Source organism: Aquila chrysaetos, chromosome 7 (assembly GCF_900496995.4).
Source record: "Aquila chrysaetos chrysaetos chromosome 7, bAquChr1.4, whole genome shotgun sequence".
Taxonomy (NCBI): Eukaryota; Metazoa; Chordata; class Aves; order Accipitriformes; family Accipitridae; genus Aquila; species Aquila chrysaetos.
Window position 1 is genome coordinate 32890270 of NC_044010.1, and position 24437 is coordinate 32914706.

A 24437-nucleotide genomic window follows, 5' to 3' on the forward strand; every position below is an offset into this window, starting at 1 on the left:
AGTGTTAGATCTCTGGAGTTGTAAAGTGTATTAGTAGAGTTTTGTGTTAAGTTTTTGACAATAAGTTTCAGAGTTAGAAATTAATCAGTATCACATGATAGATTCTTTTTTCTCTTTGTGATCCAGTATTTCCACATCATCAAACATTTTTATTTTGTAATCAGGGACATTCATCTTGATCTGACTCATATGTTTACATTTGTAAGATTAATGTGGGTTGAACTTAACTCCGTTAGCAATGTATTTTTGAAGTAGCAGACTCTTTCTGTAAAATTTCTGTAGTCAAACATCCATAGTGATCTATTATTCCCTTTAAAAATTCTATTTATCAACTAATAGTGGATACAACTGTGGTTTTGTATAACATACTGATTTCTTCAGCTTGGAGTCCACTTTAATAGTTGTTACAATATTATAGAGTCAGATCATATCTTAACAGAATTTTAAGATTCTTCTGTTTGTCTGAAGTATCTTTTCCCCTTTATAGGATTAATAAATTCCTATACTATTTCATAAAAATAATATCAAATTAATGCTGTAACACTCAGAGGTGGCTTTTTGAAAAACTTTTCAGTTGTGTTAGTTTTCAATATTGTAAATGTTTAAGATCTATTAATTATAAAGCAAAATGTGAGTTCTGAGTGCATTTTTTTTCCTTTTTTTTTAGGTGGTGATAATTTTGTTTGAAATACTTTTTCTCATTACAGGTCAAAGTCATCAGAACAAAGGAAGACCAAAAACCAAACCTGGTGACTCTGAAAAGACGAGGTAAGAAATTTTATTTATTTTTTAATCTATTATTTTGACTTATTTTATGTAGCACTTAAAAAGGAGTTAATACTGCTTGCTCTTTGCTAATTGCTTTGTTTACATTGTTTACATACTCGTCAGGATACAGTTCATGTTAAGATAGCTGATTAAAGTTCACAAAATTCCAGTTTTCATGAAGAGCCTGAGTTTTATTACTTAGAAACTAAATATTTTTCAAAGCTCTTTAGTAAATGAAGGCATAATTTTAATAACTGCTGTTTAAAAACTGTTGCCCAAAAGCAAGTCACACAGTATAGCCATAACAAAAAAAGTTTTTCCTTTACAGCAAAAGATAGTAGGAATCTTGTTCCAACACCACAATATAACTCAAGTTCTATCTTATTTTCAAGGCCTCTTTGTACTAGTTCTACTGTGTACCAAATAATTTTTAAAACTTCTCTAACACTTCATATGCTCAATAAAAAGAAGGGGTTTGGCTGTGAGGAAAGCATTTTAAGTCAGTCTCAGAACTGAATTCTAGAACTTTTACTTAGAGCCCTTTAGTTGTTGATAGACTTGAATTTTCGCTTGAAGCATATCCGTGTCTAATTTTAAGTACATGAATACTCCCCGTAGAACATGCTGAATGTAAATGAGTATGTTTGATGGTTTGGGGCCAAAATTAAATTAGTTGAGATAAAAAGCATTATAGATTTTATGGACAAAATTTATGATTCCATCTGTCTCCTGGATTCAGCTGGGATAGAGTTAATTTTCTTCCTAGTAGCTGGTACAGTGTTTTGGATTCAGTGTGAGAATAATGTTGGTAACACTGACGTTTTAGTTGTTGCTAAGTAGTGCTTATCCTAAGTTAAGGATTTTTCAGTTTCCCATGCTCTGCCAGTAAGCAGGTGCACAAGAAGCTGGGAGGGAGCATGGGCAGGACAGCTGACCCGAACTAGCCAAAGGGATATTCCATACCACAGGACGTCATGCCCAGTATATAAACTGGGGGGAGTTCGTTGGGAGGGGCGGATTGCTGCTCGGGCATTGGTCAGCGGGTGGTGAGCAATTGCATTGTGCATCACTTGTCTTTTCTTGGTTTTTATTTTTTTTGCTGTGGTTTTTTTTGTTGTATTCCTTTTCATTACTATTATTATTATATTTTATTATTATTATTGTTAGTATTACATTTTATTTTACTTTAGTTATTAAATCGTTCTTACCTCAACCCACGAGTTTTACTTTTTTTCCTGATTCTCCTCCCTATCCCACCGGGAGAGGGGAGGAGTGAGCGAGTGAGCAGCTGCTTGGTGCTTAGTTGCCAGCTGGGGTTAAAGCACAACAATCTGTTGCAACATTTAAAACAAAATTTAACAAAAGAAATATTTATTTCTAGTGATACTGGGGCCAACATGCTCCACACAGGTTTGGGAAATTGCTGCGTTTATAGGTGATTCCATATGCCAATATATTTCCTCATCTAATAGATAGTTAAGGAGTAAAGGACTGTTACTACTAACTTATTTGTATGTCATCATTTGCCTCAGTCACCTTATTGCTTATGGACATGCAGAGATGGAAGCTTTCAGTGTTTTAACCTGAGCTGTGAAATTAGACAAATTAAGCTCTGACTGTACTTTCTTGCTTGTATGCTTCTTCAGCTAGTGTTTTTTAGTTGTGTTTAGGATGATTAAAACCAGATGAGGGGTACAGCAAAATAAGCTGTTTACATTGAAATAGGAACGTTTCCATTAAGTGATAATTTCTAAAGGCAGATTTTTCATGTAGAAGAGTCCAAGCCTCTAGGAAATGTCAGAGCTGAACCTGATTATTTCCAGTTCTAATCTAAGTGTTACCACAAAACCTGCCATCTTTTAATCTATATTTATTACAGTACAATCCTTTTGGTTTTCCGTAACTCTCTTTGAATACCACTGTAGCTAGGACAACTGAAACTTTGTCACAGTAGAGGTCATTTATGTTATTTAACTGGGTTGCCACTGAGTTCTTTCTCCTTTCACTTTAAGAGGGGGGAAAAATGTTAGAATTCACTGTGGGAACAAATCCTCTTTAAAGTAACTGAACCATCTACAAAATCGCTTCTCTCATGGGGAAGTTTATTAGACCTATAAAAAACCATGCTATTTCTCAACAAATGAGGTGCGTGGTTAGTTACAATCTTACCTCCATTTCTGTAATTAGCAGGTTGCTTGGATTCCAAAAATCTAGGGAATCCTCTGACACTGTAAAGAATTTATCTCAGATGATCGGTGTTTGATGCCTTCAAATGTGGGACAGAACTGAATATATATTAGCAAATGTATAGCAGCATTAAGCATTGACTAGCAATCTTAGCATTGAGGATTTAGTTTAGAGTATTAAGCGAGACTTTGCCTCTTCATTATACTTTCTCCATTCTCTACTTGTGCATGGTGTTTCTGCTGCAGTAGTGGAAGAGCTGGGAAGAACAGCTCTGTTCCTCTCTTCTCTGCTGTCCCTGCCCCCACCATGCATAGCTACTATATGGATTTGATTTTAAGCAGTGGTTGTGCTAGGAGAAGCAATCTTTTACTTAGGAAGAGTAGAGAAGGGGAAAGAGGCCTAAGCATCTTCTTATACTGCTGCCTTTGGTATAGGGAAGTTCTCTAGTCACCTATCACAGCCCTTCATAAAATCAACTCATCTGAGAATAAGGTGGAAAAGATAAAAGAAAATAAATAAAATTATGGAGAAGAGTCTTCTTCAGCTACTTCGCTGAAGTGCTAGTGATTTTTGAGCCAGAAGTATATGAACTATATGAATTGTATCATAATACTTGATAGTGTTATAGTACTTGTTATCGCGATTGTGAAAGTGTGCCATAACAATCTCTAGCATGTAGGCAAATTTGATGTAGTTGATAAAAGCGCAGAAATTTCTGTTTCTTGAAAATAAGATTACATATAAAGTACATGTACAAACTCATGATGCCATTGTCCTGTTATTTGTAGAGATCACCTTGATCTGAAGATAGAGTCTAAAGCTACCCAAGATAAACTCTTCTGTACTGTGCAGCAGGTAACTGGGAATTCATTAGCATGCAACCTTAAGCGTAAATGATTTGTCACCTTTTAGTAACACTGTCCAAAATCTCGGTTCATTCAAAAAATTAATACTTCATGCTTAGCCTGACTTGTATCGGGAGACAACGATTATGTGATTACACTGATTTGTACTGTCTTGTTGCTGGTAGTCTTCTTTTGCTTCTCCTCCTTCCCTTCCTGTAAGACCTCACACTAGAAATTAGTGTAACAAAACTCAGTGTTGTCATAGAATAACTTCGCTAAAACCATGAGTTAGTAGTATAGCTCTCTTGTATCTTAATTTGTAAGAAAACCCACAAAAATCGCTGGGAATCCTTCAGGGATTTATAATACCCTTCCCAAAGTTCTGACTAAATATGTTTGCCTGTGTTTGATACATACATTTGGAAAAAATCATAGAACGTTTTGTTGAATGGCTGTTTAAAATACTATACATTCATAAATTGAGAATTCTCCTCAGGTCTTATCAACAATGAATGATGAGTATCCCAAAGTTCTTGAATGAAGTCATGGGGACGTACATAATTAAACATTTCCACTCTTAATTTGGGGAAGTAGATACCAGAAATCTCTATTCTGATGGCATTACTACTATAGAAAGTAACGTTTTTAGTTGGCTTAATCAGCTTCATATGTCATGTAGCTTAACTTTATTAGCTTAACATTAAATTAATATAATTTGTTTTATTCTGTAACTATATGCTCTGACAGCATTACCTTGTATCAGTAATTCTAGGAAATTAAAATAAGCCTTAATCATTTTTTCATGAACTTATTTCTGCATTTTGGTCTTTTCTTTATCTATTTGTAGTTTCCACTGTCCCTGCCACTTTTGTTTATAACTGCCATTAGATCATGGGTATTTTCTTATGTTTGTCCTTTTTGGTCAGTTGACAGGATGAAGACAAAATAAGATCAGAATTCATAGATGCTTAGGAAAATACATTCAGGACATGCGTTAAATTTAGTATGTCAAAAGCCTAATTCAATTCACAGGAATGCAATTAAGTACACCATTAGAATAATGTTAAAAAAATCGGGCAACTTGAAAATTATGTTCCATTCTTCCCAAACCTTCCCATTCCTTCAGTTTTTCCCTGCCCATGACCCTGTCTTCAGAATCCCAGGCTCAAATGTCAACACTGTGGGGGGGGGGGGGCGGGTGGCAGGGGAAGGGGCAGTTAACAAAAAGCTTGTAAAGCAGGATTACTTCATAGTGAAGATTAATTCATACTGAAATGAGTAAGTGGCCTAAAATACACAGGTGGGCCTCCTTATTACTCTTTTTTTTTTGCTTGTGATTGCAAGAGTAAGTGTTAGAGGAGCTTCTTAAATAGTCAAATTAATTCTACCCTGGCACAATGATCAGCTTCCCAAAGCTAATTTTATTTTAGTGTTTCAACAGATCAAGGGAATCGAAGTTCCTAATTCTGCAACTGCTTGTCTTGATTTACAGTCATACTGCTGGAAATTCCCTGCAGGCTTCAAGAAGTATTTGTAGTGAAAGGCTAATACCATAATGCATTCTGAAACCTTCCAGCATTAACTATTAACCTGGGTCAAGAGAAAGTGTAGGCAGGAGGAAATAGTTCTCAGGTTTTTCAAAAACGTTTGTACACAAAATGTACAAGTGAGTGTACAAGTGAGGAAAAGTGTAAGTCTGGGATGTTTTTTTTTATATGTAAGAAGGATTAAAATGATGCTTGATCTAAACTTGAAACTTTCTAGAGAGGAAAGGATCTAAACTTAGAACAAAAACTAGATTTTTAAGAGATTAGCAGCAGTAGGCCCATGAAAATCTCAAGTTTTTAGAAGTTGAATTTAAAACAGTGTTTTATAAAAATGTACCTGATTTGCTGCTTTACAAGTGAAATTGTGATAAAACTGTAGGAAGTACAGAATTTCAACGGTTGTCTGTTGGATAAGTATTTTAACAAATAGCTTGTTTGCTTTAAAAAAAAAAAAAAAAAAAAAAAAAGAAAAGCTGTTTTCTTTTGGACTTACTGTTTTCCTAAATATTTTAGATGGATTTAACTATGTTGCCAGAAGAGGTTAAATCCCTTGTTCGTGATGGTTATACAGCCTTGATGGACCAGCGGTGTCACAGTGCTGAACAAGCTTTTTCACAATTGTTGAGCATTCTAAATCCTTCAGAATTAAAGGTAAACTGAGAGGAATAAGTTAGTTTATTACAGTAATTGAAGTTTATGCTTTCAGTAGTGTTTCATTCTTTCCTTCCACCAAAACAGTTGTTATTATTGAATTGTTGCCTGTGATGTTGACTACAATGCCAAGTGTATGCCAAGGAACTTACAAATGAGAACAGGATAAAAAAAATGATAGTAACGTAGGATGTATGTTTGTAATGTTCAGCATACACGTGCATTTCTAGATGCAATCTAAAAAATACTTACCAAAATAATATTTTCATAAGAATAATACAAGATACTCTTATCAAATATCTTATTTGATAAGAAACTACTGTCCATTGTCTGCTTAACCTTTATTCATAATAATGTAGGGTAAAAAGAATTTATATTCTTCAGGTCAGATGACTCTCTTTGATGGCAAATACTGTGAAATTTTGTATATATGTATCTAGCCTATCAGCCACTGACCTGTTTCTTGTCCTAGATTTCTTTAAATTATTGTACTTAATACTAAAGTTTTGCATGACAATGTGTGTGCACATACATTGCTGTGTTTCAAGCTCCCATTTTAGTAATGGCTGTTGCAGTGCTAACAAGTCTGTCCAAGCAAGTAAGGCACCAATCCATCTGGAATTGTGACCTAGTTTATTAGGAAGAAAAAGGCTGAGAAAGGGGTTTTTAATCTTAAAAAAAGAAAAAAAGCTGCTCAATTCTGAACATGAAATATAGCAAAGACACACTGCACTGCATGAAGTCAACATAATAAGGTCTGCAGTTACAGCATTTCTGAAAGCAGACGTTTCAGGATGTATCATGTTGAAATATGTAGGGGTGCCAAATGACCAGCAGTAAAGGTGTAGTTAACCATCACTTTTTATCCGAATTGTAACATAAATCTGGGTAGAGGCTATGATAAGAAGGGTGAGAAGAGAGTTTCCTAGCTGTGTTGTAGTGAAGATCTTCAATTCACAGTAGAGAGTAATGTTCTAGTTACCAGCAAAGTGTTTTTGTGCATGCTACTACTATAATTTGACTCTATTTGCAGCAACTGAATCTTCGTATTATTAATTATGTTGTAATCATCTATGGACATGCCACTGCTCTTCTTGGAATAGGACAACCTGAGGTATGACATCAAGCCACTATATTGCTTTTATTCAAAATTCTAGTTCAGGTAGTTGGTGATCCATTTTTCTCTCTTCTTAACAAATACAAAATGAGCGGTGAAGGAAAGCTTTTGTCACATTTTAGAATCATACAGTTTAATATCTGTGATTAGATCTTTAATGGTTTTGGATAAATTAAGCTACCGAATAAAATTTCTTTTTAAGCTTTCAAATGAGGTTCTTAAGTATTAATGAAGTATAGTCAATTATTTTTCTTCTGCTTTGTTGTAATGTGGTTATGCAGTAGTCTTTCTGACACAAACGTTCTATTTCTAAAACAAGAGAAAGAGAATGCTTTAGGTTCTGGAAAACACCAAAACAGAAGTGTGGGTTGTTTGGGGTTTTTGGGGGTTTGTTTGGGTTTTTTTTCCTGGAGTGTTTAAAAATATTCAGTGTCTTACAATGAATTTAAAAATGTCTGGGTGTTTGTAGCTCAGTGAGCTCAATCATTTAATTTCACTATTTCAGAGGGAGACTGTGTTTACAGAATAGGTTTCTTTTTTTAAAAAAGGGAAGCCTTTGTGATCATAAGATTGCTTAATTCCCTTTACTGTTCATAAGACTGATCAAAGAATAGGGCATACTGACCCACTCTACTGGAGCAAAAAAAAGAGAGGAAAAGTGAAAAGCTTCTGGCAAAGTGTCACATATTTTTGTCTTAAATTTATTTTGAAGGCGTTGACAAAGGCTGAAGACCAGTTTAAGAAAATAATTGAACAGTACCAGGAAGAGAGATTTGGTTGTTTGGCATACTATGGAATTGGAAAAGTATACCTCAGACAAAACAGGTTGGTATAACAGAAAGCTTCAATATTTGGTACAAAAAATATTTTTCATTTGAGAAACGATGTGTGGGGTTTTTTTTAATTACTCTCAATCACTAAATTCATGTATCAGACTGATTTATTACAACTTTAAGTTTGTTTCTGCAAAGGATGTAATGGAAGCCGCTGAATCAAGTGAACTCTGGGGCACAGGGATATGACCGACCAGCACAGCCCTGCAGTGGAGGAGAGCTTATAGGAGAAGGGCAAAAAACGATGATTTCAGGGAAAAATGTATCATAAAGAAAGCTTAACTTATCTCGACACCAGGGAGACTGGAGGATAACCTTGGTTTTAGATAAGGCAGCTGCAGCAGTGAGTCATCGGGTCCCTGAGACAGATAGAGAGCAATGTCTTCCTGAGCTAGCCAGACAGCCTGGGGAGAGGGGGGGAGTGTATACGTGGTTCAGCCGAACATGAAGTGCAGAAACTGGACAACTAAAAAACTTGAGAGCAAAGGGCTTGAGCTGGCTTCAACTCAGGTATTCCTGGCGGTATTCCTCCCAGCGTCCTGACGGTGAGCATATAGAGACCGGTAATGGGAATCATTTGTATTTGTATCATTTGTTTGTATTGATTCAACTGTGTATTGGAATTGCTATGTTAGCTTGTGTTGTGATTTCAGTATATCACTGTATTGCTCTACTTAATCAAAATCCCCTGTAATGCCTGTGGTGAGTTGACCTTGGCTTGCTGCCAGACCCTCATCCAGCCGCACTTGCACTCCTTCTCGTCAATGGGAGAGGAGGAGAAAATAAGATGAAAAAGCCCAAGGGTTGAGATAAAGACATGGAGATCACTTGCTAATTATAGTCATAGGCAAAATAGACTCAACTTGAGGAAAAATAATTTAATTTATTGTCTGTTAAAATAGAGTTGGGCAGTGGGAAACAAAGTAAAAAAAACCAAAAATCACCTTCCCCCTACTGCCCCTTTATCCCAGGCTTGACTTCGCTCCCTCGTTCCCGACCCCTCGACCTCCTCCTCCCCTGAGCTGCCCAGAGAGTGAGGAATGGGGGTTGTGATCAGTCGGTAACAGCTCCTCTCTGCTGCTCCTTCTTCCACACACTCCTCCCCTGCTGCAGCATGGGACCTCTTCAGAAACTGCAGTTCCTTTGGAGCACATCCACCTGCTCCGGCAGGGGTCCCCCACGGCTGCAGGGTTGGATACCTGCTCTGGTGGGGTCCTCTCCAGGGGCTGCAGGGCAATCTCTGCTCTGTGCCTGGAGTATCTCCTCCCCTCCACCTTCTTACCTTGGTGCTTGGAGGGCTGTTTCTCACACTTTTTTTACTTATTCCTCACAGCTGTGCAGTATGTTTTGTCCTTTCTTACCCATGCTTTCTCTGAGGTGCCACCATCTTGCCTGAGGGGCTCAGCTGTGCCATGTGGTGGTTCGTTGGAGCCAACTAGAACTGGGGCAGCCCTGGTCTCTCCTCACAGAGGCCACCCCTGCAGCACTGGTCCCCACCCCCTAGCCCAACCTTGCCGTGTAAACCCTATACTATGCCAAATAAATCAAATAAGTTTGATATTAAACCTTAAACCCTCTTCATGTGGAATAACTGAAAGCACCTGGTCAGAGAGTGTTGGATGCTGAGAGGGGATTCCTCCTTCCACTGCCACAGCATAGCCAGGTGCAGTCTGAGACCCAGGAGGTGTCTGTGTCCTTGTCTCACGGATGTGGCTTTTGTTTCCCTTGGCAGTTTTGACCGGTAGTGAGGCTGCATGTGTGTCCCAAAGAGGTGCGTACGCAGTCGCACATGCCAACACAGCTGGCCACCCAGACTACCCCAGGCAGAGCAGCTCCCATGTATAGTAGTACTGCCTGAACTCAAGTAAAACATAAGTATAGGTAGCAGAGTCCTGTGCGTCCTCCCTGGCTGATCAGGGTTGAAGGTCACTTGTGAACATATGCATGCCCTCACTCTCTGTATTGACAAGCACACCCACCGCATTCATGGGTCCCTTGAATATCAGTGCAGGCTCTCACTCTGACTCATATCCATGTCTGGACTCGGGGCCCCTTACCCAGGCTGGCTTACTGGCTCACGCATTAAGTCTTTTATACTGAAGAGTCCTTAAACAGATAATTTAATGAACCAGGTGCTCTTTCATTCCACATAATCTTACAGTGACCTTTTTTTTTCCTTGGATCATAAAATTAATTGTGAAAGTATTGCAGGCCATGTAGAAGTTAATCATCTATGATCTGAACATGTACCTGTTTCAAACTTCAGATTTTCAGATGCACTCGATCAGTTCATAAAATCACAAACAATGGTTAATCACAAGATTGTACCTGGAGTATTAACTTGGCCCACAACATCTCAGGTCATTGAAGAGACACGAACAGAGAATTTACAGGTATGTTTTAAAAAAAAAAAAAAAAAAAAAAAAAAAAAAAAGGCATAAAAACCTGTTCTGTCAATTGGCCTTTCCAAAAAATAAAAACCTTGTCATCCTTCTCCCTGCCTGCCCATTGTCAAGGCCAAAAAGAGATGGGGAGCAAAACAGAGGTTTCAGCCTGGAGCAGCCAGTGCAAGTGCTGCTGCTCATTGTCTAGAGTGTTGTCAGCCCCAAGGACTCTTCTTGCGATGACAATTTTAAACATGTGGGAAGCATCCCATTTACAACACAAGGGCAGGGGCTCTGTGTCAGGCTCTATGCTTGGGTATTTCTACGTAATAATATGGTTCTAATCTATAATATAATGTGTTTCATATCTAATGAAATAATCTAATCTATAATAATAATATGTTTCATAATGTGTTAACTTCTTAGTTGCATGTTACCAAACTTTAACTACATGTGAATACTATACGCAACGTAATGCTAGAAGAACTGGTTAAAAATTTGAATTGGCAAAAATGTGAAATTGAAAATTGCAGTAGTGGTGCTATATTTAAAACCAAAAAGGAGAGTTTGACCGTGTAGTTCTTGGTCGATGAAGTGGGAGTTGTATGGTAAAATTCCCTGTTTGACTTGAAAAATCTAACTTGTGGTTCTGACACTACAAATTGCTTTCTCACACTGAACAGCCTTGGGTTTTTTTTGGTTTTTTTTAATTATTACTATTATTATTGTTTTTAAACTATAATTGAGTCACTGCTATTTGTGAAGCATTTCTGGATAAACCATGCTGTGAGAGGCAAGACGCTTGAGCTCCTCTGCACAGAGGCAGTTTGACACAGTAGAACTTGCTAGGTTATTTGGTGTATGAACTTGGCTATACTATACTGACCTGTTTCATTTCTGGTAGAAACAGCAGTGCTGTTGTTTTCTAAACAAAAACTGACATAAGGATATCTCATTGACTCCCAGCTGACACCACAGTAGTCTGGCCACTGTAATACATCGATGGTCTGGGACTTCTGGAGAGCATAATGCAAATATCTGAAAGGCTGTAACTGGTGGTCTGTTTGTTTCTAATAATGTTTTATTAATCTGGGCTCAGTGCCAATCCTGTGGGACTTGAACTGACTTTGCATAAAGCCACTGTAATGTCTTTACCTCAGATGCTATTCTGGGAGAACTCACTAGCTCCAGTGCAGGGCCAGGTCTGAGCTGTCCTTGGGAATGTACTTGATCGTGTAACCCAGATCCCAGGTGAGGCACTCCTGTAATGCTGGGAAATGGTGGAAATGAGCAGACACTCCATTTTCATCACGTTATCGGAGTAATCTGGCTCATCGTTTTGGCAATGGAAAACTTACTGTATTCTCATGCGTTTGGAATTGGTCAGCATGTAAAACACTGGTCCAAGATAAACCTGCATGCAGGGAAGCTATGAGTACTGAGCTGATAGCAGTTCAACTGAGCTTTTGAATATTTTGCCATAAAAGGACAATCTTCCATAGCTTTCACTAGAAAAGAGTTATTCTTTTAGTATTAGTCAACTGCTGTTCAAAAAGAGATGTCTGTTTCATTGCAGAGTTCCCTAGAAGTTTGTAAGCATCTACTGAATCTTTTCCTGGTTTCTGTGCAATTTGTCTTACATGATTTTGTGTTTCTCAGTTGATTTTAAAGAATTGTATTGAGGAATGCAAGTTCCCTCCAGAACCAGATGCAGTTTGTCGGTATCAGCAATGCCATGGCCACTCCAAAATCCAAATATTTTTTACAGACCCAGACTTTAAGGTAAATTCTTAGTTTAAAAGGGTTTGGGAAATAAAACTTCATGTTTACATGTTTTCTGCCCTCTTTCATATTAAAGAGCTATCTGGAACACACCATCTTATCCTGTCTACTGTTAAGTTGTGCACTGTTTTCTGTTTGGTTTTTTTTTAAGATGTTAAATTCATACTTTTTCTCAATATTAGGGTTTTATACGTATTACTTGCTGTCAGCAATGTAGAGTGGAGTTTCATATCAGCTGTTGGAAAAAGCTGAAAACAACAAAGTACAGTGATAAAAATGATAAGGTAAGAGCTGTGTCAGACTACAAGCATTTTATTTTTTCTTTTTTTAGTCATGATTATAGCATTCCTTTGGTTTGTGGTAAGCGCAGTGGTAGAGCCTGATGTTCCACCTGCATGACAGTGGCAGGAGGAGAAACAGGAAAGAGGACTCTCTTGCTAAATTGTCTGACATCCGAGCGTGGATAAAGCTTGCTGTTGTCTACAGAAGAAAGGCCTGTCTGTGTGAAGGCTTAGTATGCTTAGCCTGTTTATCTTGCATCATTTATGTCCTTCAATATGGAAGTTTTATTCCTTCAACTTGCTGTTGAAGCAACAGTTTGACTTCAAGTATGTCTAAAGGAATTTTATAAAATTCCTTTATTGGCAGCCAGTGTAAAATGAAGGGAAATCCAGACAGAGTATGAAGTTATAAAAGGATATTCTTAAATTTGACTTTTGAATGTGAAGGTGGAAGAAGAGGGGCTTTGCTATAGCTTTGGGAATAACAGGTATATGCCACAGATCTAGGATCCTTTTGATTCTCAGTCCTTGCTAAGTCAGCTGTTGCTTGCTTTCATCATCCAGTAAGAATTTAGGACTGTGTTAGCTTTAATTACCTTGGTCACCTCACATTAAGATACTGTAATCTGTATAAGAACATAGATTTTGTATGAATTTAAATGTCTTTGTTGTGTTTATCATTTTCTCCTACAGGATTTTCTTCAAGAACTGTGTTTCACTCCTGATTGTACAGGCCTTATTTCAAAAATAGTTATTTTTAGTTCTTCTGGTCTGGTAAAATGTGAAGTAAGTAAATGTTCATGTAAAATATTAAAATAATCTTTAAAATATTTACTCTCGTAATGGAGATAAAGTGAAGATGAGAATGTAACTGCAAACTCTTAAGTAACACCCTATCTTAACTACAGAATCTGAATATTATTTAGGAATATTAATTGCCTATTCTCTTCTTACCTGTTCTTCTAGTGGAGTAGGCGTTACCTTATGGTATTTGTTAGAATTGTCATGGATGGGAACTGGAGCTTCATTTTATATTTAGCTTGTGCGATGTGAAAGGAACTGTTAGTTTAACTCAGAGCTAATCTTGCTAAATGAATTAATTGTATTGGAAGAGTGCTCTTACCTTCTATAGAATCACAGGAAGATGGATACGTCTGTTCAGACCAGTATTGGTCTGGGAGAAGCAAAAAAAAAAATTACTGTAAAGTTTGCTTCCTGCCCACTGGTAAAGCAAAACAGCCTCCAGTTTTTCCTGACTTTGTGTTATCTTTCAACCTGTCTTTTCTGCAGATAAAGATGTATTTCTATATACCAACTTGTAGCAGCAGAACATAATTTTAGGTAGACCTTCATGAGGCTTATGTAGGCTGCATTATCTCTTTCATCGTATTAACTTTTGATGCTTTGGAAAGCAGTAAATGTCCCTGGGTTTTTAGTACAGCAATGTTCCATTGTAACCCAAATTTAATTAATATGATATCACTTATTTTGGTAGTTTGAACAAAAAATCACAAAAGCCAAGGAACCACCAAGAGCCAGTATTAAACAGAAATGTTCAAGGTAAGCTCTCTACTGTTTAAAACTAAGTTGAATCAATTTGAGAACAAACCAGGTTTCTCTAGGATTGGTTTTCATGCCTTTTTAAGAATTGCTAAAATATCACAAATACTTCGGAAAGCCATTCTTGCCCTTTGCCTCTGATAAACTAAAAAGTCTGGTAAAATATGTTATGATTCAATTATAAAAGCATTTAAATTAACTTGTAAAACAACATACAGAGCTACAGATTTATAACACGAGCACAGGAGGGTATTAACTAGTATTGCTGAATAAATTATTGGTAGCTCTCTAGTGGTCATACAGTTCTTCAAAAACTATTTTCAGTTTGGTCACAGGAAACTGTTTTCAAATATACAGCATATGAATTGATGCAAATCTGATTTTCCACACCTCTGTGTTGAGGGGTAAGTTGTCCATTGCACCATTGACTTCCCAGCAATTTGAACCACTAGTATTTGAATATAAATTGCTGCAGTCATCTTCAAGTCTTTATACCTGAAACCTTATTTCATTGTGAACTCTGTGGGCAGGGAAGTAACCTCTGTTTTCAGTCTGAGATTGCAAGCTTTGTTCTATGCCTTCCCCTTACTAGAGGAAGAAACTCAGCAAGATTTTTAGCTGGATGGGAGAGATATTGCTGTGTGGCATAAGTTCAAGACCACTGTTCCACAGCACTTACTATCTAACCAACTTTGTGTGAATGTTTAGAAAGTGTTTAGAAAGAAATAAAGACTGTATATAATGATGCTATTTCAGTTGTTGATGCATGTACCTTTGACGTAACTTTTACACTTTTTGGGCAAATAAGGTTATAAATAATGAGGAATCATGCTGAGAGGATAAACAAAATTGATTTTTAAAAGTTAAGGAAATCCAAATGTTAATATGTTATTCAAAATGCTGAGTTATAAATTAAGAAACAAACTGATAGTATTTCAGTTAATCCTAATTCAGACATCATTAATGGGAGTAAAAATTATTGCATCTTGAGATATCCTTATACTTACTTGATTTTTATGAAACTTTTGTGAAATTTTGTGGTCTCTTAACTTCCAAACAAAAACTAGCTTTATTGTATTTTTACTTTTCAGCATAATATGTTATAGTAGAACGGAGCTTACAGCTATTGTAAGACATGGAAAACAACTTAGATGTGCCTAACTCCTTTGGCAACTTAACTAATGTTAGGCTCAGCACTTAATTGCTTTTTTCAGTCTTAGGAAGTTAAAAATGAAACAAGAAAAAAAACTACGAAGAAAGCGTGCACGAGAAGAGACACAGAATTCTGCTAAGAAGAAAACAGAAGAAAACCAGATGGGAAATGAACCATCACAATACAGTGATCACAGTGGTATGTGGAAGTATAGGTTATTGTTTTAAGTTATGATGAGGCAGCATCAATAGCATTCTGAATGTCCTAAGTGAAATTATAGCAGAATACTAATATTGAACATGATCCCCCCCCCCTTAAAGACTTGCAGTTTTACTTAAGATTATTTTTATTTCAGTTCTATTTTTAATTGCTAGATAACTGTAAGATGTTAGTGTATGGTTGAGTTCCTTGTAGAAAACCTTTATTCTTGCTTCATTGGTTCACGAAGAAGCAGCCTGAAGAGGGCAAAGGCTGAAATTCCAAGTTTATCTGTGTAAAAGAAAAAGCTTTGTGCCTAACAGATTAGGACACTGCTACAGAAGAAAAGTAACTCCATCTCAGATAAAGAAAGATATCCTAACTGCAGAAACTGCAGTGACTTGAAATGTGTATTTCAGAGGATTGGGGGAAATAAAATACTTTAAGCTATAAGAATGTAGTTGGTTAACGCTTCAGCTTTTGTGTTCCAGTTACATTGATCTGCAGTGTTCTCTATTTCAGAGGTGTGAACTTCCACTGCATTTTGTATTAGGGCAAGCTACAGTGCAAGCAAAAACGGGTGATTTTTTTTAAATTATTTTTTTAATTTTTGTCAGTATTATTAACTTTAAAATAGTGCTCATGTTAATTTCCTTGTAGAATTTAATTTTAAATACTTTGCGGGCACTTTTTCATCCCATACATGCCATACTCAGAGTTCTCCAGAACCCTGTTGCCTGTTCAATGGCATATCCTGGCACTTTCTCTACAAAGCGGTCTCAGGTACTAATGTTTTAGCTTGGGTTTTTTTCTTACCCATTTTATTTGAGAACGGTCCCTTCCATTAGCACCATAGATTACTATTTTTGCTTCCATGTGGTTTTCTAAAATTGCGGTCAGTTGACTTTGTGTTGGTTTTTTTAAGTCTAGGCTATCTCCTTTCCTATGGCTTATCTTTAGTTCTGGTCCTTGGATCCACTGCAGGTCACTCACATGTATGCGACTTGACTGTCCCAAGTGCCCTTAAAACCTCTAAGAACTAAAAATGCCTTTGGTGTGACAAAAACACTCACCCTGCAGTACTGCGGGTAAAAGTTGGGACACTGACGCAGGAATATGCCAACACGAAGCAACTTTAACACAGTTCTGCAAAAATCTCTGCATTGGTGTTGGCCAATGTTTTTAATGTGTCCTGAGTATTGAAGTCTTGCATGTCTTTGGAGGCAAGCTAGCTACTACCCTGTTTTTTCACTCGGGGAAGTTTCGTGAGGAAATCTTTCAAAAGAACATCTAATTCAATCTCCCAAGCTGTCTGAAAGGTTGAGAGGCCATTTTCAGGGGAGAGCTAGATCACAAAAGGGGGTTTTGGTTTTGGGGGGTTTTTTTGGGGTTTTTGTGTTTTTTTTTTTAAATTAGGAGCCATAGCTACCTTTAAATAAGAACAAATCTGCTTGTAAATTGGAGAGGAGTGCAAGTGAGATGAGCACTTGTTTTTAGGCACATTTGTAACATACAGAGGTTTTTAATGCAGACTTCGGCAGGATAAACTTGGGCATGGCTTATACCTGTAGAGTTCATTGAATCTGTTAGTATGCTTGGAACTGTTTGTTACAATGCTGAATTATTCTAGGTGTAATATGTAGTGCTTTGTTTTTAAAAAATTCTTTTCAGATCTACATCTTTTGGCTATGGTTGCTATCAGTTAAGCTCTGAAAGTGGCATTCTACAAATGTGTGGTCTTGAAGACTAATGAAAGGTGAAGGCTGATACAAGCCAGTAATCTTTTTCACTCTTGTTCTGCAAAGAACCTGTGGCAGGGTCAGGGCAAAGGTTTGTTACTAGGTGTATATTCGGAAGTGTGCCTTTGCTCTGAGAACTGATGCTTGGGGTAATTCTGTCTCTGGATCAGGACTGGCATGCAGCCCACACAGATAAATCTGTATAGACAATTGCTTGAAGCTACTATTACTGGCAGGTAATTTTTTTTTTTTCTTTCTGAAATGTAGTTAAGGTGCTAAGGATTGTTTCTTTGTGTAAACCAAATTTAAAACAATGTTGTGTCAAATTCATAATGCTAAGGCTAGTTTATATGGAAGTTATATATTCTGTAATTTTCAGTGTTGTGATAAAGCAAATAATTAACACTGCTTAGTCCAAATAATCTGCACTTTAAAGTTGATGTTTTTAATTGTGGTAAACAGACATGAAATCTTGTTTTGTTTGTTTTTTTTTAAATCCCATTATAGGTTACCTTCAGGATTTATATGCTGGTGATCGAGTGCTGCAGCATATCAGTCGAAATGCTGAACAAATAAAAACAGCTGTTCATGATGCTTCCAAACTATTAAAGGAATTACTTTCATGGTTTGTAATCAGTGAGGAGGATTACACGTCATATTCCAAAACTAGTAGCATGTCACATGAAGTGATGGAGCAGCTCATCAGTTACTTAATTCAGGAAAAAAACAGAGTTAAAACAAGGGGTTTTATCCATGTGCTGAGTGAGCTGGAAGGAGTGGATCCCAAATTACACAAATGGCTGAAACATCTTAACAACTTGGGTAGGCTATATGTTTATGTAATAGCAGAAGATCTTACCCTGTCACAATTGTTCAGTTTACAAATTAAAAGATAATGTCCCTATTTTCCAGTCTTGCTTTTTTTAACTTTAAATGGTAAAGTAAACCTTTCCTCTTTTTCATTTACTTGATCCTTAGCCAGGATTTCTAGAGAAGAAAGCATGACCATTGGTAGCACTTGTCTCTGCAAGTAAAGCATTATAATGTGGGCAGGGCTTTGTCTGTGTAGGAAAGAGAGAATTGAACAGATCTGGTTTTTTAGTGTCTTTAAATTCCAGAATAGGCTTAAATGATAATATTTGTATAAATTATTTGTTTCTGGAAAGTAAATCATGGTGGGATTTTTGTCCTAAAAGTTTAGCTGACTGTATAACTTGGAAGTAATTTAACTTGATGCTCTTTGGTAGTGTTGCCTTGCTGTGTAGTTTTCTATTGAATTTTGTTTTTGCAGGCAAAATGGAGATAAGATGCCAAAACTTTGGACAAGATTTGGGTTCTTAATTCTATTCTTTTTGCGTCCATGTCCTTTAAAGAATTTATATAGATTTCTTGTACAACCAATAATTAGGTGTTGACTAAGAGTAAAATTTATATAAACTCCATTTATCATTTTTGTTTGCATTTTCAAGATACGAAAGGTTTTACATAATCAGTTTCAGTTACAGTATATTTAATTTCTAGAACAAACTGTTCCTTTTTGAAGAGGAATATCACACTGTAAGCACTAAAACTCTGAAGCTGGAATGAAATGTTGGGGTTTTTCATCTCTTTTAGGTCTGACAGCTACAAAGAACTTTCTCCTTCAATATGGACAATTTTTAAAAGAGCTTGACCTTTCTATTTTAACCACACTCTGGAATGAGAAGTATGGTAGTAAATTTGACTATGTGACAACTAGTTCTGAAGACAAAGAAATTCGTGATTATTTCTTAAAACCACCCCTAGAGAAAACTCGTTGTTTCATATGGCTGTTAGAAGACAACAGAGAAAATTTTCCATTTCTTCATCAAGCATTAGATGAATTCTTTGATAAAATGGGTAAGTATGGAAAGGTCACTATTCTTACAAGCATTGTATTTTGTCTGTTTTTATACTACATGTGATGGGCTCTGTAAAAGGCTGAAACCTCAGCAAGCTACTAACCGCCTCATTATATGGGATATTCGGTATTCCATGCTTAAAAGGCAATATGGCCTCAAAAGCCAAGCCACCCTATTTTAGGTTACATTCTACTGTTTTGTTTCATGTGCCACAACGAGCAAGTGAGTTTACCTTTATGCATATATGATGTCCAACCAAAATAAGTATTCATCTTCCAGTTTAAGCATAAAGATTCTGTAGCTACAGTTTTTAAGATGCTTTGATGGTATTGGATAAAGGATTATAATAATTATTACTATAATTTCATAGCTCAGAATTAAAAGTTCCATAAAATATTACTATTTCCGTTTACGAATATGACTTTGTTATCCTTTCGATAGATGACCCTACCATTATATTAAAGAAGCAGGGAAATGAAAATATATCGGTAAGTGAACTTAGTATCTATTTTGTAGATATAACTATGTAGATAAGCTCAGAAACAAGTATCTGCTTGGTGTTTTAAAAATGTGCAAAAGTGAAGAGAGACATGCATCTCAGTTTATTTTACATCATCATCCTTCAAACCTGATTAGAGATTTACTCTCTTGTTTTATTCCCCCCCACCCCTTTTCTTAAAGCATTTGAAGACTGCGTACCATTTTTTCTAAACTTCTGTCAGTAAAATACTTGTTGGATTTTCTCTTTAGTTAAAGCACAAACCAACAAGATCCCTTTTAGATTATGAGCATTTCAAGGATGCAGATGAGGAAGTTGTAGTGAAAGTGGATGAGGGTACACTGATATGCTGCATCACCTCCTTTGGATAGGGAAAATAAGGCAAATAAGGTGCATGGGAATAGCATTTACATATTGCTTGATAACAGCAGTTTGGTGTTAACTTCAAAAAAAGTCTCTCTGAAAGTATCATTGGGGAATATAAAAACAAACAAAAAAAAGTGCCTGATGTACAAACAGAGAGACTCTTACTGTCGTATCTGCGTATTTACCATAACAACTAAACTTGAAGCATCATCCTTCCTTGAGTGTGCATAACTTGAATCTGCATAATTTTGGACACTAATTGTACTATATATTTTACAGTCCAGATGAGAAGGTAGTGTAACCCAGCTTCATGTAACCTTCAGATCTCGTTAAATTGTAAGGCTAGGTGTTTGGCGTTTGTTCTGCTAATAAGCAAAGTAAATTTGAAGTGAGTTAGACATATTTTGCATTTGTTCATTACAATTTATAGATGCTTTTCAGATTCAACCCGTAAGTCTTAAAAGTCTACATCATTCTGAATCACTTTTTGATTAATATCTTAATTAAAATCCATTCTAATTGGCAGAAGTATATTATGTATTTTGGTTAATTATGTGTTTGAGGCATTCGCGTTTAAAATTATTCTAGCCTGGAGATAAATTTGTCTGTACAAATCCAAGATTTACTTTTGATACAGAATAAAACTTCAGCATTAGTTAATTAACATGCACCTTAAAAAACCGTGAAATTCTTTGCTTTTTCATTTCATGAATTGGAAATCCAAGAATGAAATGAAAGCCATTACAATAAAACCACACCTATTTCAATGTTACTTAAATCCTAAAATAGGCTGTTAGTAATTTACTGTTAGCAGAGTTATGTTAATCTATAATCACGGTCCTATTAAAAGGTGAAGATGCATTTTAGTTCTTTCGTCTTTGCATATCTTAAAAAACTGAAGTGACCAGAACATTTGACAGTTCTGTTTGCTGCTTCTTCCCCCACAAAACTGTGTTGTGTGGGATGTCACAACTCTTTAAATATGCAATTTCAGTTATAAGTAATGAGTAAGCATCTGAAATACTAAAATGATAGAATATTCTGTTTTTAAAAATCAATGTTCTATACATTTAAAAAGAAAAATAATGAAAAGGAACAAAATGGATAAAGTCTTGCAAAGCTCTGTTTCTTTTTGTGTTTTCCACCTGAGGATGGAGTAGAGAGGGATAAGATTGCATACTTCACCTTGTAAATCTTCCTGGTCAAACAGAATGAGAATTTTAACGTGAAACTTTTTAAAATTTACATATTGGTTTTGGAAATGCATCATAATTTTATTCTAATTAAAAAACCTGATTTTATTTTTTCTGTTTCAGACTAATGGTATCAAAGTTAAAAACAAAAACAGGAAGAAGAACTCAAAAGACTTGAGGGTCAGTAACTTTTCAGCTGCTTGCTACAAATAGTTTTTTTTAGAATTGCTGGCATTCAGATGTACAGAGGCTAAATACCTTGTGGAGACTCATTCTTGAAGTAGTTTTTCCTGAGGTAGAATAATGCTGTTAAGACTCAGTATGGTTTTGTTTTGTTAAAATATGAATTTGTCAGTATAAAAGGTATTTCTAAACTTGGGGGAAAAAAAAGTTATTTACGAATAACTGGCTCTGACTAGATACCACAGTCTATCCACTGTCTTAATTCTGAAGGACTGTTTTGATCTTAATTTGCCATATGGGAAGATGTGAATACACTATGCTGACTGCACTATGTAATTAATACTTCATGCTCCGTTTCATTTTGCGCTGACAAATAGTGAATTTGGAGAATGACACTTTACTAGTCATTTGAGAAAGAAAAATGTGTCCTTATACCTCATAAAATAGATCTGAAAATATGTCTTTAACTGTCTTTTCTGATAATTTTTATGGGCATATCAGTGACTGAAGATGCAAGTGTTCCATTTATTGCTCAGAAAAATGTTATTAGTTGCTCAGCATTTTATAGATTTTGCTAGGAATAATATTCTATCTGAAATTTATACTTTCTTTTGTACTGCTTTTCTAGGTTTTTGCTTTATTGAAAGCTTCAGATAAAATCATTTTTGTTTCTTCCATGCCCCCACCTTTTTATAATTTTACTGGAACTTCAGGAGTAAACTTAAGATTTTTCCTATTCTCATCAGCCACGGGTTTTTTTTTCTGACTTAGATGCATTTAAACAAGTCTGTGTATTTCTAAAGTTATTAGATAATAAAAATTAAAAGACAACTGAAACGTTTGTAATGGTGAACATAAGAATAACAGGTGTCATATTAAAACCATGTGGAACTAGGGATAACTCAGACTTACTTGTAAAATTATTAAAGCTTGAAGGCTCTCAAAAGTAAAGGAAGAGATTCTTAGAAAGTCAGTTGATATGCAGCCCAGTGGAAAGAAGTTATACAAAAGTCTTAACAAAGTGAGGCTGTAGTGTTGTTTGCTTTTTAATCCAAACTCAAAGAAAAATCAGGCACATGTAGGATTTTTATGAAATTGGTAAAAAAAGAGGGAGTTTGGGCTGAATATCCCAGTTTCTTTTTCCAAAATAAGTTCTGAAAAAGAAATTAACAATTTTAAATTAAGAACTTTCTTGCTATGGCTTAGTACTGATAATTGTACTTAAAGGTTTTGCAGTTCAGAATATGGCCTCTGAACATGATGGAGTTACAGAACAAGGTTCAGTGTAAATAAGTTACTCATAGTCTTTACAGTGGATCATTTTGCATATACTTTTGTGAGATAAAAAAAATAATCTGTTTTTAATTAGTCTATTTTAGTATTATCCAGTGGAGTTAGTACAGCACCACGAGAAGAAGATAAGATATTTATAGAAGAAAATACTTTGTAAGTACCATCATGTATCTTTGCTTTTATTGCCCAAACTCCTAAGTGCTTTGCAGGTACTGGAGAAGACGGTGTCTTAGAAACATCAAGTCTGGGTTAACATCTAACTGGGTTTCGTACAAGCCTGTGTAGAGCCATTACTTCTCTGCTTCCGGGACAGGTGTAAGGGGCATTAGAATTGTAAAGATCTTAACAATGCAGGAAGTAACCAAATGGTTGCCAGGCTGCAGCCCAATACATCTTACAGGCCAAAAGTTATTCTTTCAAGTAAGATCTTAACTTCCTTCATGTTGCATTTTAATGTAGCAAGAAATTAGTTGATAAATTCGTACGTACTCCATCAGTCACAACCAAACTTTGCCATCCGCGCCATATCAATCAGGTTGTGATGTTGAATTGAGATAATCTGTAGTACATTGCTTAGAATTTAGGTGTTAATCAGGAGTCAAACTCTTGTATTCTGAGCCCGGTCTTGCTCTTACAGATGTGAAAACTGCTAGCAAAAGCTAGGCTTTAGTATTATTATTAGCTAGTGGCAGGTCAGTTAACAAGTTTAGCAGTTAAGTATTTTGGGGATGGTGTTTATTCTGCTTGTTACAAAAAAGTTTGCTAGTGGGGTGTATTTGTAGCACTACGTAGTTACCGTACAGTAGGCTGTTTTCAGTATATGTGAAAAATACAGTTATTTTCAGTGACAAGAATTATTGTTCATAGGCACTATTTATTTCTTCTCTCTCTCTCTCTCTCTTTCTCTCTCTCTCTTTTTTTTTTTTTTAATTCTACAGAGATTTTACAAATTCTTATGAACCATTTGTAATCCCAGAATATCTTCGGGGGCAACTAGAGGAATTTGAAGCTCTCTGTGATGTTTCAAATAGTAGCAGTTATCAAAGACTTTTGGATAATAACCCAGATCAAACCTGTGAGAGCTTATATGAGTATGTATACATTTCTGTGCTTAGCAGTTTAAAGGGTTTGATGTTACTTCATAATTTTTGTAACGTGTTAAGCCCAGAATTTGAGTCCTGGTGGTCTGGTATCTGTAGGTATGTACGTAAAGGTATGTACTAATGCTTTGAAATAGTTGCATGTTTTTAGTAAGATGTGGACAAGCAAGAGTATTACAGAAAATTTTTGTGCTTGGCTAGAACACCATCTTCCAAATAATTATTCTTCAGTAGTTCTAGAGGTTCTTTGCTTTTAAGCATTATTGTGTGTCCTGGTTTCGGCTGGGATAGAATTCATTTTCTTTCTAGTAGCTGGTATAGTGTTATGTCTTGGATTCAGTATGAGAAGAATGTTGATAACATTGATGTTTTCAGTTGTTGCTGAGCAGTTTTTAGACTATGTCAAGGATTTTTCAGCCTCTCGTGTCCAGCCAGCAAGAAGGCTGGAGGGGCACAAGAAGTTGGGAGGGGACACAGCCAGGACAGCTGACCCAAACTGGCCAAAGGGATATCCCATACCATGTGACATCATGCCCAGTATATAAACTGGGGGGAATTGGCTGGGGGGTGGCAGATTGCTGCTTGGGAACTAACTGGGCATTGGTCGGCAAGTGGTGAGCAATTGCATTGTGCGTCACTTGTTTTGTATATTCCAATCCTTTGATTATTATTGTCCTTTTATTATTGTTCTTACTATCATTATTAGTTTCTTCCTTTCTGTTCTATTAAACTGTTCTTATCTCACCCCATGAGTTTTACCTTTTTCCTTCCAGTTCTCTCCCCCATGCCACTGGGTGGGGGGTAAGTGAGTGAGCAGCTGCGTAGTGCTTAGTAGCTGGCTGGAGCTAAATCACGACATTGTGAAAATAAAACATATA

The 24437-nt window shown here is 36.2% G+C and overlaps 1 protein-coding gene across 4 annotated transcripts in view; it reads left to right on the forward strand.

Annotated features, from left to right (window-relative positions):
* The window catches only part of TTC3 (tetratricopeptide repeat domain 3), a 66471-nt gene that overhangs the window by 26466 nt on the left and 15568 nt on the right, over window positions 1-24437 (forward strand). For all 4 annotated transcript variants that reach the window (XM_030020603.1, XM_030020602.1, XM_030020604.1 and 1 more), the window contains exons 16-32: window positions 708-768; window positions 3744-3810; window positions 5861-5998; window positions 7032-7112; window positions 7828-7940; window positions 10215-10341; window positions 11992-12114; window positions 12297-12398; window positions 13089-13181; window positions 13891-13955; window positions 15170-15306; window positions 17553-17867; window positions 18660-18923; window positions 19367-19413; window positions 21107-21163; window positions 22536-22612; window positions 23398-23550. In XM_030020603.1, coding sequence (XP_029876463.1) covers window positions 708-768; window positions 3744-3810; window positions 5861-5998; window positions 7032-7112; window positions 7828-7940; window positions 10215-10341; window positions 11992-12114; window positions 12297-12398; window positions 13089-13181; window positions 13891-13955; window positions 15170-15306; window positions 17553-17867; window positions 18660-18923; window positions 19367-19413; window positions 21107-21163; window positions 22536-22612; window positions 23398-23550 — 2020 coding nt within the window. The remainder of the gene's footprint in view (window positions 1-707; window positions 769-3743; window positions 3811-5860; window positions 5999-7031; window positions 7113-7827; window positions 7941-10214; window positions 10342-11991; window positions 12115-12296; window positions 12399-13088; window positions 13182-13890; window positions 13956-15169; window positions 15307-17552; window positions 17868-18659; window positions 18924-19366; window positions 19414-21106; window positions 21164-22535; window positions 22613-23397; window positions 23551-24437) is intronic.